The sequence below is a fragment of the Sardina pilchardus genome, chromosome 10, assembly GCF_963854185.1.
Source record: "Sardina pilchardus chromosome 10, fSarPil1.1, whole genome shotgun sequence".
NCBI lineage: Eukaryota > Metazoa > Chordata > Actinopteri > Clupeiformes > Clupeidae > Sardina > Sardina pilchardus.
Genome location: NC_085003.1, coordinates 2,398,278 through 2,414,064, shown reverse-complemented (window position 1 = coordinate 2,414,064; position 15,787 = coordinate 2,398,278). Strand labels below are relative to the sequence as shown.

General features: G+C 42.1%; 1 protein-coding gene across 2 annotated transcripts; it reads right to left on the bottom strand.

Moving 5' to 3' along the window:
* Nucleotides 1-1,613: 1,613 nt before the first annotated feature.
* btbd10a (BTB (POZ) domain containing 10a) lies at nucleotides 1,614-14,291 on the bottom strand. Of its 2 annotated transcripts, XM_062547314.1 has the most exons (9): nucleotides 14,142-14,291; nucleotides 12,786-12,936; nucleotides 9,109-9,305; nucleotides 8,299-8,548; nucleotides 8,103-8,205; nucleotides 4,645-4,765; nucleotides 3,971-4,168; nucleotides 3,083-3,193; nucleotides 1,614-2,470 (listed from the first exon to the last, which is right to left on the bottom strand). In XM_062547314.1, exons 2-9 carry the CDS (start codon nucleotides 12,881-12,883, stop codon nucleotides 2,154-2,156), a joined length of 1,395 nt encoding a protein of 464 aa, XP_062403298.1. In that variant the 5' UTR covers nucleotides 12,884-12,936; nucleotides 14,142-14,291; the 3' UTR covers nucleotides 1,614-2,153. The 2 variants fall into 2 exon arrangements, with proteins under 2 accessions (XP_062403298.1, XP_062403299.1); XM_062547315.1 differs by lacking the exon at nucleotides 12,786-12,936.
* Nucleotides 14,292-15,787: the final 1,496 nt, after the last annotated feature.

Genomic DNA, 15,787 nt, shown 5'->3' with positions numbered 1-15,787 from the left:
TATTGAAATGAAATTGATGTAGTTTTTGTATTTTGATGCTGATGTAGTAATTGCAGTCTGAGTGATTTTAAGCGTTATCAATTTCAGCTGGAATGTTTTTATGCTGTTCTAATCTCAATATTCATTTTAGCGTGACCTGGATGATGCAAACCATCCCTCTGCCCGGTTACTACACCATGAGAACATGGCTAGTTCCCCCATTGGTCCTGGGCTGAGATATTTTTGTAATATGTTGCCATCCAGTGGCAGAATGCTGGAAGCCAGTGACTGATGAGGTGCATTGCCTAGCAACGTGATGGAGAGTTCCCGCTCAGTCTTTCAGGCCTTTCTCTGGTTTTGAATATCAGTTACCGTTCTCTAGTTTCATATTTATTGATCTGTGCCCCCTTCTATTCACCACCAGTATGCTGCTTGTATGGGGAAGAATACGCCTCCAACAAACTGAATATTATATACAGTATTCAAACACTTCCTGATGACTTATTGGAGTTAAATATAGTATTTATGCTTTCACAATGGGTAACCATTATGAATTATTATCTAAAGATATGAAACAAGCGATTGTAAGATGATGTTAGATGGAATACTCCAATGCCCAACTGCACTGATCCCTTAACAGTGGGAGCAGCACTGCAGATCTGTAATTTCATGCCCACATACACGTTGGCACGTCTGCCAGGAAGAGAAGCCCTGAGTCAGCTGGAGGGGGAAATGCCCACTCAGGAAACGCTGATGCCATGACTCCCAACTCCTGATGTAGGAAAGCGCAGAAATGAGTAACCTCATTATTTCGCCTTTTGCTGAGAGGTTCTCGTTTCTCCGTCCTATGTGTGGTAATAAAATGAGCATTTAAACTGCTGTAGTCAGTTTCAGTTACAAATGCATTTGAACTGGAGAATGACTGACTGAAGGTATACAAACATAATGTTGCTACTGTCTACAGAGTTTGTGTTTCTCCTCATGGATTGTGGACTGAAAACACACATTCCTCAGTTAAACGCAAATATCCAAACAAAAGTCACCTTGGGGACATCTCCTGCTTTCTGCGCAAGACAACATAACAAAATCACAGTAAGTCAATTTAAATATGAAAGGTCAGGTTGTTAAAAATCATAAGCTTGAAAACGTGAACAGAAGGATACCGCCGGTTAGTATGGTTGTGTTGTAAAACCTGGAGCACAGAATGAGAAATGTACATTACTACTGCATTGAGCATTGGGGTAAGTATGAAGGAATAAGAACTGACCACAACTCTGAGTCATTTCTGAGGATGCCATGAGTGTCTTTTTAATTACTGCGCTGCGCTCCAGTCTTCAAAAGAATGCCAGTCTTTCTATAGGCTCATCCTGACCATGTTGGCCAAAGTTAGCACAAAGTTATGTTGTTTCATACCAAAGTGACAGTTTGATGAGGATAAAAAGGTGAAGTTATGCCTATAAAAATGTTTGGTGGGCTCAATCGTTCATGAATGCCCAAGTATGGAGGTCAGCACTAAAATTATTGAGAGCATAGTGAACCTCAGACGCAAAATAGAATTCCCATAAATCAAGTCAATAAGGGTGCGAACAAATTTAGATTGAGAAAAACTTCCACAAATAACACGGGAAGTATCATTTCACTGCAACAAAAGAAGGTACTTTATTGAAATGTGACATCATTTCTGCACGTAGCCTACATGGTGGACATGTTCAGTGCTACTCAGCTGAAGCCATGCTTCACAGTGAGGCCACACTCATGCTGGGGTCCTGTCTGCACTCAACTTATGCTTTCACAGGAAAAGTGAACCTGACACACACACACGCGCGCACACACAAACACAAACACACACGCACACACACACACACACACACACACACACACACACACACACACACACACACACACAGTGCAAAACCACTTGACTAAAGAGCCCAAAAAACTCACTGTCTCACAGTAAAAAACACAGACACACAAAGCCGTTCTAAAAAAAAAAAAAATCTACAATTTGAAAAACTCAAAATGTTTCCTAATAAAAGGAGGGCGAGGGGGTGAGGGGGTGAGGGGGGCCGGTGGGGCTGCTTGGCGGCTGTAAGGCGGAAGAGCAGGTGTGAAGGCCACAGTGTCTGGGCTGGCTCCTCGTGGCGGTGCTGGTGAGCGCGCCGGGCGGCCGGGGGTCAGATGGCGGGCGAGGGGGCGTCCGGCTCAGGCTCGTAGTGGTAGCTGGGCTGCGGCTGATGGTTTGGCAGGATATCGAGTTCGTCCACCTGGGGCCCGGGGTGCATGACCACCAGCTGGTCCTGAGGAATGTCCGCGGCAGCTGCCGCCAGGTTGGTGATGGATTTGCTCTTGACACACTGGAAGTCCACGTGGCGGCTCTTGCCCTCCTCCTTCTCCCAGGACATGCGGATGAACGGCCGCTGCACATAGTTGTAGATGACCTCAGGACGACCTCCGGGCCGCTTCTTCACCTTCTCCTTGTATGTGGGGTAGCCTGCCAGGCAAGGGTTCACAAGTTCATCAACTAACAACATCACTCTACAGAGCTACTACTCAAAGTCAGTAACGCTCTAGCCCGAAAATGCAGTATTATTGTGCAGCTTTCTGCTTTTGTTGTGTTGTGAAAAAAGTGTAAGTGAAGAGTTTGATTCCAAAACGCTACATATCCATTTTTAAAAACATTAAAAAGTCATGCTATTTAATTGTGTATTTCAGGTAATATCAATAAAAATGCAGTTGTTTTGTTTTGATTGAGTAAAGATAAATCAACTAAACATAAACCAATACAGTTCCACTGTAATTACTTGCAAAACAAAATATATTTAATATATAATATTAATATATTATAAAAATATTTATGAAAATTCATTAAAATGGTGGATATAGCATTTTGGAACCAAACTCTTCAAGTCAACATTTCAGTATTCAACACACACACTCATGTCTAATGAGTCTCATACTACTCTATAGTAGCTACTGACACATAACTGACAAAGCATGTCTTTCAAATGACATACCATCCGACAGAAACAGTATCACTTTCGCTGTGCCATATGACATATCGGCTGACAGAAACCATATGGCTTACTGTTAACAGTCATCTTACCTTCAATGCCTAATCGGATCTTCTTCAGTCCTCTCTCCTTTAAGACTGACTTGGCGACATCTCGATTTTCAATGTATTTGAAAAATCTGTATAGTTTTGTGCTGTATATTACTGCAAACAAAGGAGAAAAGAACAAGAACACATTAGTGGGTCCATCTAGAATGCTATGACACAAGATTTATTTCTATCTACACTAACAGAGGTTTTGGGACCTTACATGTCAGCTATAAAGAGTTTTAGAGGCTCTATTAGACACTGTGAGTACTCCTCTCCCATCTGCACATTAGTGGGTCTATCTCAATGAGCATGCTATGGTATAAGATTGGTTTCTATCTACACTAAGACGTTTTGGGACCTTACAAGTCAACTACAGTATAGGCTGTGACTCTGAGAATACTCCTCTCCCATCTGCTATTCATGGGTTTCATCAGGTGTCCTTTCCACAGGTGTATCAAATCAAGCACCTAGATTATGAATGCAGACTGCATGGTGCTTGATTAAAAAACACCTGTGGAAAGGGACCTGATGAAACCCATGGATAAAGAGTGTTAGAGGCTGTAGTGGACACTGACTCTGAGAATACTCCTCTCCCATCTGCTAGAGTACTAGAGGCTGTAGTGGACACTATAAAGAGTTGGAGTGGACACTGACTCTGAGAATACTCCTCTCCCATCTGCTAGAGTACTAGAGGCTGTAGTGGACACTATAAAGAGTTGGAGTGGACACTGACTCTGAGAATACTCCTCTCCCATCTGCTAGAGTACTAGAGGCTGTAGTGGACACTATAAAGAGTTGGAGTGGACACTGACTCTGAGAGTACTCCTCTCCCATCTGCTAGAGTACTAGAGGCTGTAGTGGACACTATAAAGAGTTGGAGTGGACACTGACTCTGAGAGTACTCCTCTCCCATCTGCGGTGGGTACTCCTCGTCCCAGTCCACCACGTCGTCGTCGGTCAGCACCACCACGTGGCACTCGCGCTCGCCGCTCTGCGCGCTGGCCACCATCAGCGGCAGCACCATCTCCTCCAGGTAGAACTCAAACTGGCGCCGCGCTCCGTCGTTAGACAGCTCGTGCATCAGGGCGCCTGTCGTCCACAAGAAGCACAGGACACCTCTGTCAGCTCCCGTTAAACAAACATGGCTAAAAACGCATCGGCACGCTGGACATTAGCTTCGCATTGTGCTAGAGCACTGTCCAGAATAGCCCAAACCAATTAACACATTACAGCTGGTCAATACTCGGAGCCATGATGCAGACCTCGCTACAGCTGACGAGCAGCCAGACCACTGAAGGCACAACATATCAGAGTGCTGCTGACCTACTTCCTGAATAGCCACGCACTGAATGACAAACACCTCAAATAAAAGCTTTGTCAGTCGGCACTCTCATGCTGGAGAAGAAATGAGGATTAGAGCACAACAGCCAACTGAAAATGATACCATAACAGCACTGATAATAACATTTGAGTGCCATGGCGAACTCGGTTAGTGCATCCCACCACACGTCATGGCTATCTGGCGTTTTCTAACCCTGGGCTTGAGGCCTAGAACGTATACTCACTCAGGTCTCTGCACTTGATGGTGCTGCAGTCGAAGGAGATGCAGAGGTAGTCACATGCCTCCCTCAGCTCCGGAATGGAGATCCCATCAGGGCAGCGGATTATCCCAGACTTGTAGTAATCCTGCGTAGGGAAGCGTGGAGGGGGGGAATATAAACAGGCGGCCATTACTTCAACAGCACAGCGCACAGCCTCGTTACCAGAGCAGGCATCGAGCGCGCCCCTCTCACCCCTCCCACTCCTCTCCCCGTCATGGCAGATCCATTTACAGCGAGCGAGGCGGCCGCTAGCTCACGCAGAAGACACAAGCGCGCGAGAGGCGCTCGCCTGCCATCTCGTTGGAAATGCCCGGGGTCTCCTGCGGAGTGTGCCATCCTCGCTGCCCTGATTCAGACTCAGATTCAGATTGTGACGCTGGCGCTGCCAAGGAGCAACAGCGTCTGCTGCTCACGCAGCACGATCATGATCACAACACAACCAAGGAGATTCAGACATTCAAACACACAAACACATCAGTTTATGCTCGCTGCCAACAAGAGCTAGGCGGATCAGTCCAAGACAAAGCAGTGCTCTGTGTCCTCGGCAACACAGCACACAAATATAGCAACACCCCGGCTATCAGCCCCAGCGGAAGCACAGCAACAATGGAAAAACCACACAAGGCTAATTCGACTGGGAGAAACATTGCTCACAGATACCTCATACTCCTGCTCAACAGCCCCAAAGACATGAAGACAGCGTCAGGTGCTAGAACTTGTGCATGCAGAAATGAAAGCTCTGGCATGTTGTTCAGTATTAATAGTTGATCCCTGAAAATCTGTGTTATGTAAGACACCACACATAATCTGCTGGCCCGTAAACTCTTGTGTAGCTGGTTGTATCAAATGCAAACAAAAATTCATCATAACAAATATCCATTAGGTACATGCAAGCTCTACCTCCGCCAAACACATAAACACAGCTTTATAAAATATACAGGACATTTCAGGGTCAAAATGAAAAAGCCAATTATACTTCAAAACAACCACAGAGACCAATGTGGTTAAAGGCATTAGTCTATTTTCATAATTTCATTAGCCTATTTTCATAATTTAAAGACTTTCACTTAAGACAGTCTATCTGAAGTGTTCTTTGCTTTGGTAATCCTCTTTGTGCAAAAATTATGGCAGTATTATTTTGTTACAGTAACCCAACATGACATTTCTTGTGGCTTGAACATAACATCATACACTATCTGTGCCTAACACAATGACCTCATCTCAGGCATTACTGTAATGAGTGGCTCATGCGTTATGACACACATTACACTTGACAGTGAGAATTTCCCAGCTCAATATCTAGTTTGCATTCTGACTGTGTCCACCATTAGTACTACTAATATCATTTATACTTCATGGATATGCATTTCTGGATTTCAGTACTTATTGTCAATAGTATTCGTCAATACATTTATTGTTATTCATTAGGCATAATTATTCTCCTTTCATCTGTTTTCATCTATTTTATTTATAATCTCTTTGAGCATTTCACTGCTGGCTATAAACTGAGATTTATTAATGTGACAAATAAATCTCTTTCGAACTTGCTGTAAAATATTCAGTCAAGCATCTATTGCACAAACTCATGCAAGGAGCTACAGTCAAGCAGCACAAGACTTCCTTTGAGACCATCACTATGACTGAGTATGTGTTCTAGCTGCCATACCAACCAGCTGGGTCACTACTGCCTTGCCCTTCCGGGAGATTATTGTGGTTTGTGTTCCTCAAAACCAAATTTCATCAGACCACTGTCAACACAGACAACATCCTCTAGCAATGAATTATTCCGTTTATCACAAGGCAAAGAACAAGCATAGCACTGGTGGCAATACAGCTTGTGTTAACTCTTAATGTTAAAAGTAGTGGTTAAAAAAAACCATCACTGACAAACTAACATTAGACTCATATTAGACTATTAGAATAATTCCAATAATCACAGATGAAACTTCCAAGTCCAAGTGTCCAACACATGTGGGCTAATGAAAGTGGTAGCAGCAGGGTCTGCCTTGTCTGTCTAGTCTAGTGGTTAGAAATGACTCCAAACCTATTCACTGCACCTTAAATGAGTTCACACACGATACAGGAATACCAGACTTGAATTTAGAAATCAAACACACACCGTGTTTCAGTTAAGTGTTGACTTCATAGCCTGACCACAATAACAAGGAACATTAACACTGCTGATGCAAGGCATCAATTGGCCTCTGTCTGCCAAAATGTCAAATGCCCTGAACAGAATTTGCACACACTAGTGCATAGACAGTTGAAACACAGCATATAGCTCATGTAAAGCCAACTGTAACATCAAGCCTTGTGGTGTAAAGCATTTTTTAGACAGTAACCCAAAATGAACTAAAGCTTGTCTTTCATATCAGTCAGACAGTACTCCTGATCGGTAAGGGGAGAAAGAAAAACTCGCTTAATCTGGTTGTTCTTTTTTAAAACAAACTAAAGCATATTAAGCATTTTCCTTGTACAACAATACTTGTTAAACTTGTTTTTGAGGTTTTAATCATATCAGCATTACATAGCATCACTCAAGTTAAAAGTTATGGTAATTTAAAGTAAATGAAACTGTTTAGCCTACTGAACACAAATCTTTATGCTTCTTTATAACATAAAGGGATCATCATTTTAGCTACAGATAGTGTTTGCACTGTGCTGTTGGTTAAATATTTTCCCTATAGACTATATTATACTATATTCATATTGTACTATATACTATTAACTATAGAGAGACAAATCCTCAATATTTGGTTTGTTCATCTTGCAGCTCACAGTGTTCAAGATCAATTTCATGTGCGTATAATTTGGTGTTCCTTTACCAGTGTTTGTGTACACTAAGCTTATCCCATATTATATATTTTAGGACATTGTTTCAACCGTAAATAGTTATTATACAAATTACTGCTTCATCACAGCTAAAGAATTTACCAACTATGTTTGACCACCTTCAGAATATTTGAGCTCACTCTATGTAGGTACACAAGTAAGGAGGTGTACATTGTTTGTGCCGTAATGTTACATTTGCAAGATCATCTGCCGTAGTTCAAAATGCCGCACAATTGGTAGAACTTCAATAGATCTTCAATAGACAGGCACAATGATGACAGTAGCTAATAAACTGTAATAGCTTTAAGGGGTCTAGAGGGGCTTTATTTAGTGGAATCAGCATTTGCACCTTCTCTAAGAACTGCATAGCAAAGCAATCCCCTGCATATTGCTCTCAGCCCAACAAGAATCACCACATGATTAATAAACAAGCTCAGACATCTGCAAGTGAAAACTCAGTGGTTTCTCCTTTCTCCCTCATGTCACTGCGGAGTAATTCTACTCCAAAGCCAACAGGAACTGGTCTGGGGCTCTGCTGAGCTGCGGGAGAAGGGGTGGGGTAATGTGAGAGGCTGCAGAAGCCTCCTTACCAGAATGGCTCGGAACACCGTGGAGCTGATCCCCTCGGCCACCTCAAACTCTCCCTTCTCGTTGGGTCTGGTGAAGTTGTACTCCCGTCCGGATCCAAACATCCTGCAACAAAGCCAGACAGACACACTCCTTTAAGCATGTCACATGGAGCAGGTGTGGGCAGAACCTGTAGAGTGTTGTGGTGGCTGGCCGCACCTGCCCAGCATGGTGTTGGGCTGAGCTGTGAACACGGACGGATCCACCACAAAGCGCGTGTGGTCCACGATCAGCGTGACGCGCTCACATGTCCTGAAGCTGCGCGGGCCCTCCTTGGCGCCGTCGTAGGTGTAGGTCAGGTCGACGGGGCTGTGACCCTTGCAGGGAGCGTCTGCACTCAGCAGGCCACTGGTGGCCGCTCGCAGGGGCCGAGGGCTGGTGGAGTGTGGGGGGGCGCCAGAGTCGCGGTCTGTGGGGACAAACGTGCAGGACAACATGCTTTAGCCCTTAAGGCATGAGGCCACTGGAAGAGGACTTTTCAGGCCAGATGGTCAGAAGTAATAAGAAGCGCTATACTCAACAAATAATGGTTAAAGTGACAGTGTGTGGAAATGAACGTGCTAGCTTTGGTGTCAAGAAATTCATTTGAATAGCATACAGTGACCTAAAGCAAAGGGCAGATGTGCTTGTCATTCTCACTAGTCACGCAGGCTATGCACTTCTACCATCCCCATGAGAGAGAAGCTTTCATAGCCTAGTTCCCAAAGACATCAAAAGCAGGCCTTTTAGGGAGCTCCCACCAACACAAAACACTCACTGGCCCTTTAAATAATTTACTTTGAGGAAGAAAATGGATCAACATTTCTGAATGAATGAGGATGAGGCTGCACTCCACTCAGCCTGTTGCTGTGTTCACGCTACTATGGTCATTTCAACGCTGAATAAATTCTGCATAAGATATTCCCTAGAGCTGCTGCATAGTCTCACACCGCTGCTGGACAGTGCCGCTGGACCTGAGTGGACACTCACCGCTGAGCTGCAGGCGGGTAGGCGAGGTGACATTCCGGATGCAGGGCGTGAGCTGGCCCTCGCCACGCTCGTGGGAGGAGTCTCGGGAGCGGTCGCTGGACCGCCGGCGCTCCCTGGAGTGTTCCGGCCCACCGCTGGCTCCCTGCAGGCTCATGGTCGCCAGCTCCGACTCCAGCGCAGAGCCTCGCGACTGGGCACTGGGCAAAGGCAGCAGGAAGGTTAAAATAAGGTCAGCCAAGGACCTCTCAGCAGCATGCTGCCCTCTCACTCATACATGATGCCGGCTAAATATGGACATGGCATGGTCAATTCAGGGCATTTCATATAATTTTAGGCAAATGTCATATAAATATCAAATATCATATAATTTTAGGCAAATATCAAATATGTGTTGTTAATATGCTATTACCACTGTATGACTAACTTTCTGCCTGCGCAAAGGTAGAATATTTACTAAGACTATTTCAACATCTGCTCATTACAAGAGCTAGGTAGCAACGTCAGTGCATTCGGTGCACCATGCAAGAATTGTCAATGAAATGTCCCTCCTCATTACACATGGACAAAGACTAGCTCAGACGAAGAGCACGGGCACAGAACAAAGAAGCTACATCGTTTCTCTTCAAAGTTTCTGACCAATCTTAATCCCACAATAATGGGAATCTACAAAAGTATTCCAAATACTTAACATCAGAATTGTTTTCAATTCCTCATGATAATGACAGAAAGAGGTAACAGGACTCGACAAGGATGCTCTTCCATAGTCCCATTTCACAGATTCTGTAGGCTTAAGTAAAATATTCATTTTTAAAAGTATCTATAGGAAAATATCTACAAATATATAAAGAAAATATATTTTTAAAAACCTCTTGCATAGCCAATGTATAAAATATCCTCCAATACATACAATAGATAAACCATTATGCTAAAAGCTCATTCCATTCTTGGCTCAACATGATCTGGCCAAACTGCTGGCAGACTATTCAAGTCATAAAACCCTCTTTACTATTGTGTATACTCATCCCAACTACATTAAAGAGGATGCTGACACCAGAAAATTAGGTCAGCTAGATAGCTGCCAACATCCAGCACAGAGACGTGCTGGAGTACCCTGAGCCTCAGGGAAGAAATACAATGGAAAAGCATTGTGAGACTACGCATCTGTGAACATGACTTTTGTTTGCTGATGAGGGGCACTAGTGAAACTCGGAGTGTTTCAGACACATTATTTCTCCTTTTCATCTACGAAGCAGATGCCCTTTACTTAAAGAGAAAGGGTCCAATCAATAATGCAACGCGCTGACACAGGCGGGCTAATGTTACACTGGAATGCGCCTAGACTTCAAGGGCAGAAAAGCGAACTATATTTTGACTTGACTGCATCAGAATAGAACTTCACTGCGATGCTATCTGAGAATCACTAAAACGCTCAATAATTTGAGTTTCTAAACACAGATTAAACGACGTGTGATTTTATGCAAGTCCAAAGCATCATTGCATCGCCAAACAGAAAAAGGAGCCCGATCACCTACCCCTCTTTACCACAAGGCGCTTTAAAGACAAGGCAGCAACACGGAAAGATCTGGGGGATAAGGGCACAAAAGACTTGCGGTCCTCCAAACAATGCGGGCTTCCCAGCTGGTTTAGCATCCTTGGGCATTACTTTCCAACTTCTGCATATTTCGCATACTCCCTGACAACTTGTAAGGTGTGCATACAGCCGAACACTATTCCTTTGTCACTCTGACTACCACAAAGGGAGGGCACGGGGACAGTCATTAAGAATCGTAACAGGAGTGCCGTAAGAAATGAATGGCCGTTTGCTTTATCCAAGACTATGACATGTGCGGCAGCCTTGCTGACGTAGACCGACCTTTCCAAATCTCTCTGTGTTGTAGCTGTTCTGTGACCGCGCAGGATCCTCCTCCCATTGGCAACGAACGACCGTCACATTCAATGAGGTGAATTGGAGGGGCTGATGAAATACATGTAGACCACAAGATATCAAAGATTTCCAATAATCTTACAATATCAAGAGGCGTGTCTTTCAGGATGTTGCCAGCAAGGGTGCAGTGGATTGTCGGTGCGCTTTGAGTAACCTAATGATCTGAGCGCGTGTTTCTGACATTAACGTTTGTAACATGAAAGGGATAGCCACTTAATAGGCTTAATAGGCAATAGGCTAAGGCTATGTAAAGTATTTGGCGTAAAAAAACTACATTTAACAATTTTGGATTTATTTAGCCTATGGGGGTGCATACCATATTATGTGTGTTCGTATTCACCATTTGCTCCAATACAGCAGACAAGAATTTTCAAGAATTTCAATCATCAACTGAAGCATACACGAGTTTCTCTCTTTTTTTTTTGGCCCAGAACACCAAACTGAATTGAGGGTGGCAGTGCAGACCTTCACACAAATTAAAGAGGTCCATTGCCCTGTTAAGCTTTGAATAAAAGTCAGAGCAGAGGAAAAAACAAACATTGGAAACTCAATGGGTCTGGGACATTTTGAAGACATTTTTAAAAACCCTTTTCAAGAATCAAAAGAGCAACATAGCTGAACTCCTCCAGCATGATTTATTATAAAACACGGTGACAAGATTATAATTTAAGTTAAACCTTAAATGGAATGGATGATTCCTGCTTCACAGCCTGCATATTCAGGAGTGTGTGAATGTTTCAAGTCAATAGAATGCTGCATTTAGGATGCATTGGTTCATTTGATAACTGCAACTGCAAACTGGACTGGATTTATTCAGATTTTTCATATTTGGATATAAACACAGCTTATGTTAGGGAATCAAATTGACAAAGGGTAGCTGCATAGTTGTCTTGTTGGCCAACAGCCAACAAGACAACTATGATTGTGATGATTGACTCTGCACTTCACTGCAAAAAGTTCACCTATTTTGGTTTTGAACTGTAATAAAAATAAAAACCAAAGCGACCACTCAAAACATCCACCCCACTGCAGACCTCGCCTACTTTAGGTTGGAGGAGTCAGACTGGTTTATTTTATATGGACTATTTCAACAGCATCGTTTGGTCCCCACACAAATTTAGATCATGTTCTCCGATCAATGCTTCCAGATCGGATTAAGACATTCTTCTCAAGACAACAATGAGAGGCTCTGATCTATATGTATGCTGTACATTGCATCTGTGTGCTATAATGTATCTGGCTCAGCAATAGAATTTACACTGATCGTTTAAATTTTGAACTTGATTAAGCATAACATTCTTCTACATTCATGTCAATGTGACAACAATGTGCGCACAAATTCCTATACAGCAGCTCCAAACACATCTCATCTAGCCTGGCAATACAGTCACGGTGACAACAAATGATGGGAAGCCTCTTTATCATAATATAAATCACTCTCCTCTGGTAGTCCAAGATTTCAAGACTTCACTCCATAAATTGAGGACAAATCATCTCAAATTTTCCAAAAGCCAAGTAAACATCATTAGAAAGACAAACTAGTACCCACAATTAAATAACCAACAATATTTACTTTGCAAATGATTTTGCAATCCATACACCATGCCATCATGGTGCCTTCGGCAATTCATTTCAAATTTGGCCTATGTTAAGGTTGTCACCAGAGCTCATTTTTAGCATTTTAACAAAGCACTCTATGAAAACTCAATTTATTTATTTATTTTACATTTACCTTGAGTGTTTACAAAGTTTACGAGACCGGCAGTTTGCCTTATGATCCCAGGTTTCATTATCGCTGGAGTTGCTGTCATATAGAGGACATGAAGCCATCACACTTGCCTCTGGGTTAAAAGGCTGGAAACCTCGTCAAAAACAACCATATCCTGCAGAGATCAGTAAAGATGTATCAGCAACATTTCTGGCAAGTTGAATAGAATAAGTGAGCATCATATCCTTATCTAATTTCAGCAGCAAAGCATCTTTGTAATCACTGTTGCCAACAAACAATGTCAGAAATAAGTGAATGTGTTTACTGAAGTCAACTGAATATTGTCCTTGGATATCATTTTTCAGTGACATTTATTTGAAGCAAGGGGATTGATTCTCAATCAAAAGCTACTTACAGCATCAAGTAGGCAAGCTTGCCTTAACACAGAACAAAGCTTAAGCTTCAAAGAATAACTGCGTAGATAATAACTTGGCAATTTGGAGAGAAATGTGCTGACATTGTAGCACAGACTACGGTACATCTCAAATTGAAAACTTTCCTTGCGAGTCGCCTCTGGGTGTCGCCAAAGTCCAAAATATCAAATATGCATGCCAGCAGTGACGCTGTACCCTTCGTTTAACGCTACTTTTCATTAACAAGTTGTACAGTGGAGAAAGCCATTTTCCAATGCATAATACATGGCTTCCATACAACAATCCAATGTATTCAGTGTAATAATGTTTTCTGCTATATTCACATATAATGCTGTCTAGTTGACGTTACTTTTGCTAAATAAACACTGTAAATGCTGGAAAACTCAGCGTTAATATTTCCAGATTTCTTTCGTTTCAAACGTTACTAATAATTACATTAATTACACATGTAACAGGTCTATATTTATTCAGCAAAGGATAGTTCGATGTTGGCAAGGTTACAACTTTTTGCCTTCAGCAGACATAGTCAAAAAGACATTGTCCAAGACAACTTAACAATGTAAACATTAGTTTAGCTAGCGTCAACGTCAATGTTATACTCAATGTAATCAGCATTTCCGTTATTTACTTTTCTCACGAAGCCATCTGAAAGACCGAACATTCACGTTATTTAAGTGGCAAGGCCTTTCCCTTACAGCCTAGTCAGGTACCAAGAATCTAGGATCTAGGAGCTAAGTTAATGTTTATTACTGAAAGATCTTCCAAATAAGGCAACAGTTGGGATCACTTCCCCACAGGCTCTCTGCTAGGGATCACCAAAGCTAACCAAGCTAGGGTAAGTTATACGACACCTGCTGCTAGCATAGCTGAGATGGTTTTTGACAGACAACCAACCAAGTAAACTACTGTTAAACACATCAAAACAAAACTTCCGATGTTCCTTTACCTGTCAGTTTAGAATGAAGGTTATTGTTAATGTACAATGTAGCATCGTAGATCTAGATGAATAGCGTGTGCCCGGTAAAGTTACAGTTAACGGTAACAGTGTGTCTACGCACACACTGCTCTATGTATCTAACTAACGTTAGCTCTTCGTTCTGGCTAATGGCTACATTGCTTCCGTTAGAGTGTTGGGCAATAACGTAACATAGTTCTCGCGAGTACATGACGCCATAGCAGTCTGTCTTTTTGTGGGATGAAGATGCTCAGGCTATAATTGGCAGAATAATTTGCATTTTTAAAACACTTGTCAGTATTTCAGGGCATCCTTTTGCATTCGTTATTGAAATTGTTTTGTTGTTATTTTGACACTGTTAATCCCTCCAATGGGTTAGTCCACTGTAATTCCAAATATAGGCAAAATGTAGGCATTGGTCCAAATATAGAGTAGGACTAAGTTTTGCGTTTTGAGACTATTTAGCTATCATGATGTGCACATAACGTCAGCCCTTATTTGTACAGTATAAAGGTGTAACTATATGCATATGAAACAAACTTTGTGGTTTGATAGGTAGTCTACGATATTTGAGGGTAGGCATGGGTAATTTTTTCCCCTGAATGTAAGCTATTTCCAAGTCATTTCAATGCACTTCAGGTCTCATTTTTACTATCATAAACTCAATATTTGAGTCATAATTTGGAAAGCGTCCATGCATGCACTGGCTAGAGTAGCCTATTCAGTATGCTGGACTACGTCAAATGATTGTCTTCACTTCTGAACTTATTCTGAAAAGGTCTTAGGGCATTGCGATGCTTATTACAATTTCGCAGCAGGACATTTCGAATAGAACCTCTTGATGTCAGCCGTCAGAGATTTTTCAACATACAACGTTGGCAACAATTGGTTCTCAAATGAGTAATTTAATAAATAGAATATCGTTAGTGCTGACTTGAGGTTACTCATATAGCAAACAGTGAATACAAAATTGATATGAACGAACATCAACAATCATAATTGATAGCAAATTACAATAAAATAACAAGTGAATCTTGTGAATATTGTCAAGAACAAAAATAAATACATTCTCAATAGGCCTTTTGGTGAGAAAATAGTTGTGCATATATGTATATAAAAAATACACTGAAAGCTATAGCTACATGTCAAGAGCTCAATTTGCTAGAGGCTCTAGGTGAGCAATGACGCCTCGAGAAAAACAGCTACAGTAGGCATTTTCAGAAGTGAAATAAAACAGATATAAACGTTTGGTCCCTCTCATCTGTTCTTGCTGAATGTCTCGCTGGGGTTTACAAATGAATCAAAAGTGCATGCTGTAATGGCTTTGCCACATTTTTCTACATTCAAATACTTTATAATGAAGGAATATACATTAAAAACAAAACACTTGTATAAATATAAATAAATAAGCAGATTAAAATATCATTATTTCATATTGGAATAGTCAATAAAACCCACAGAACTCTGCTTTCAGGAAAGATTTAACTTTTCCAAAATGTCCAATATGTATTCAACATCACCAGGAGGTAACTGCTCGAGTCCCGGTAAATCTTCTGGAAGCAGCCTCCGCGCTCTCCCTCGGTCTCCTCTCTCAGAGTTCCTGATAGCTGCAGTGTGGATGTCCCGAAGCTTCATTT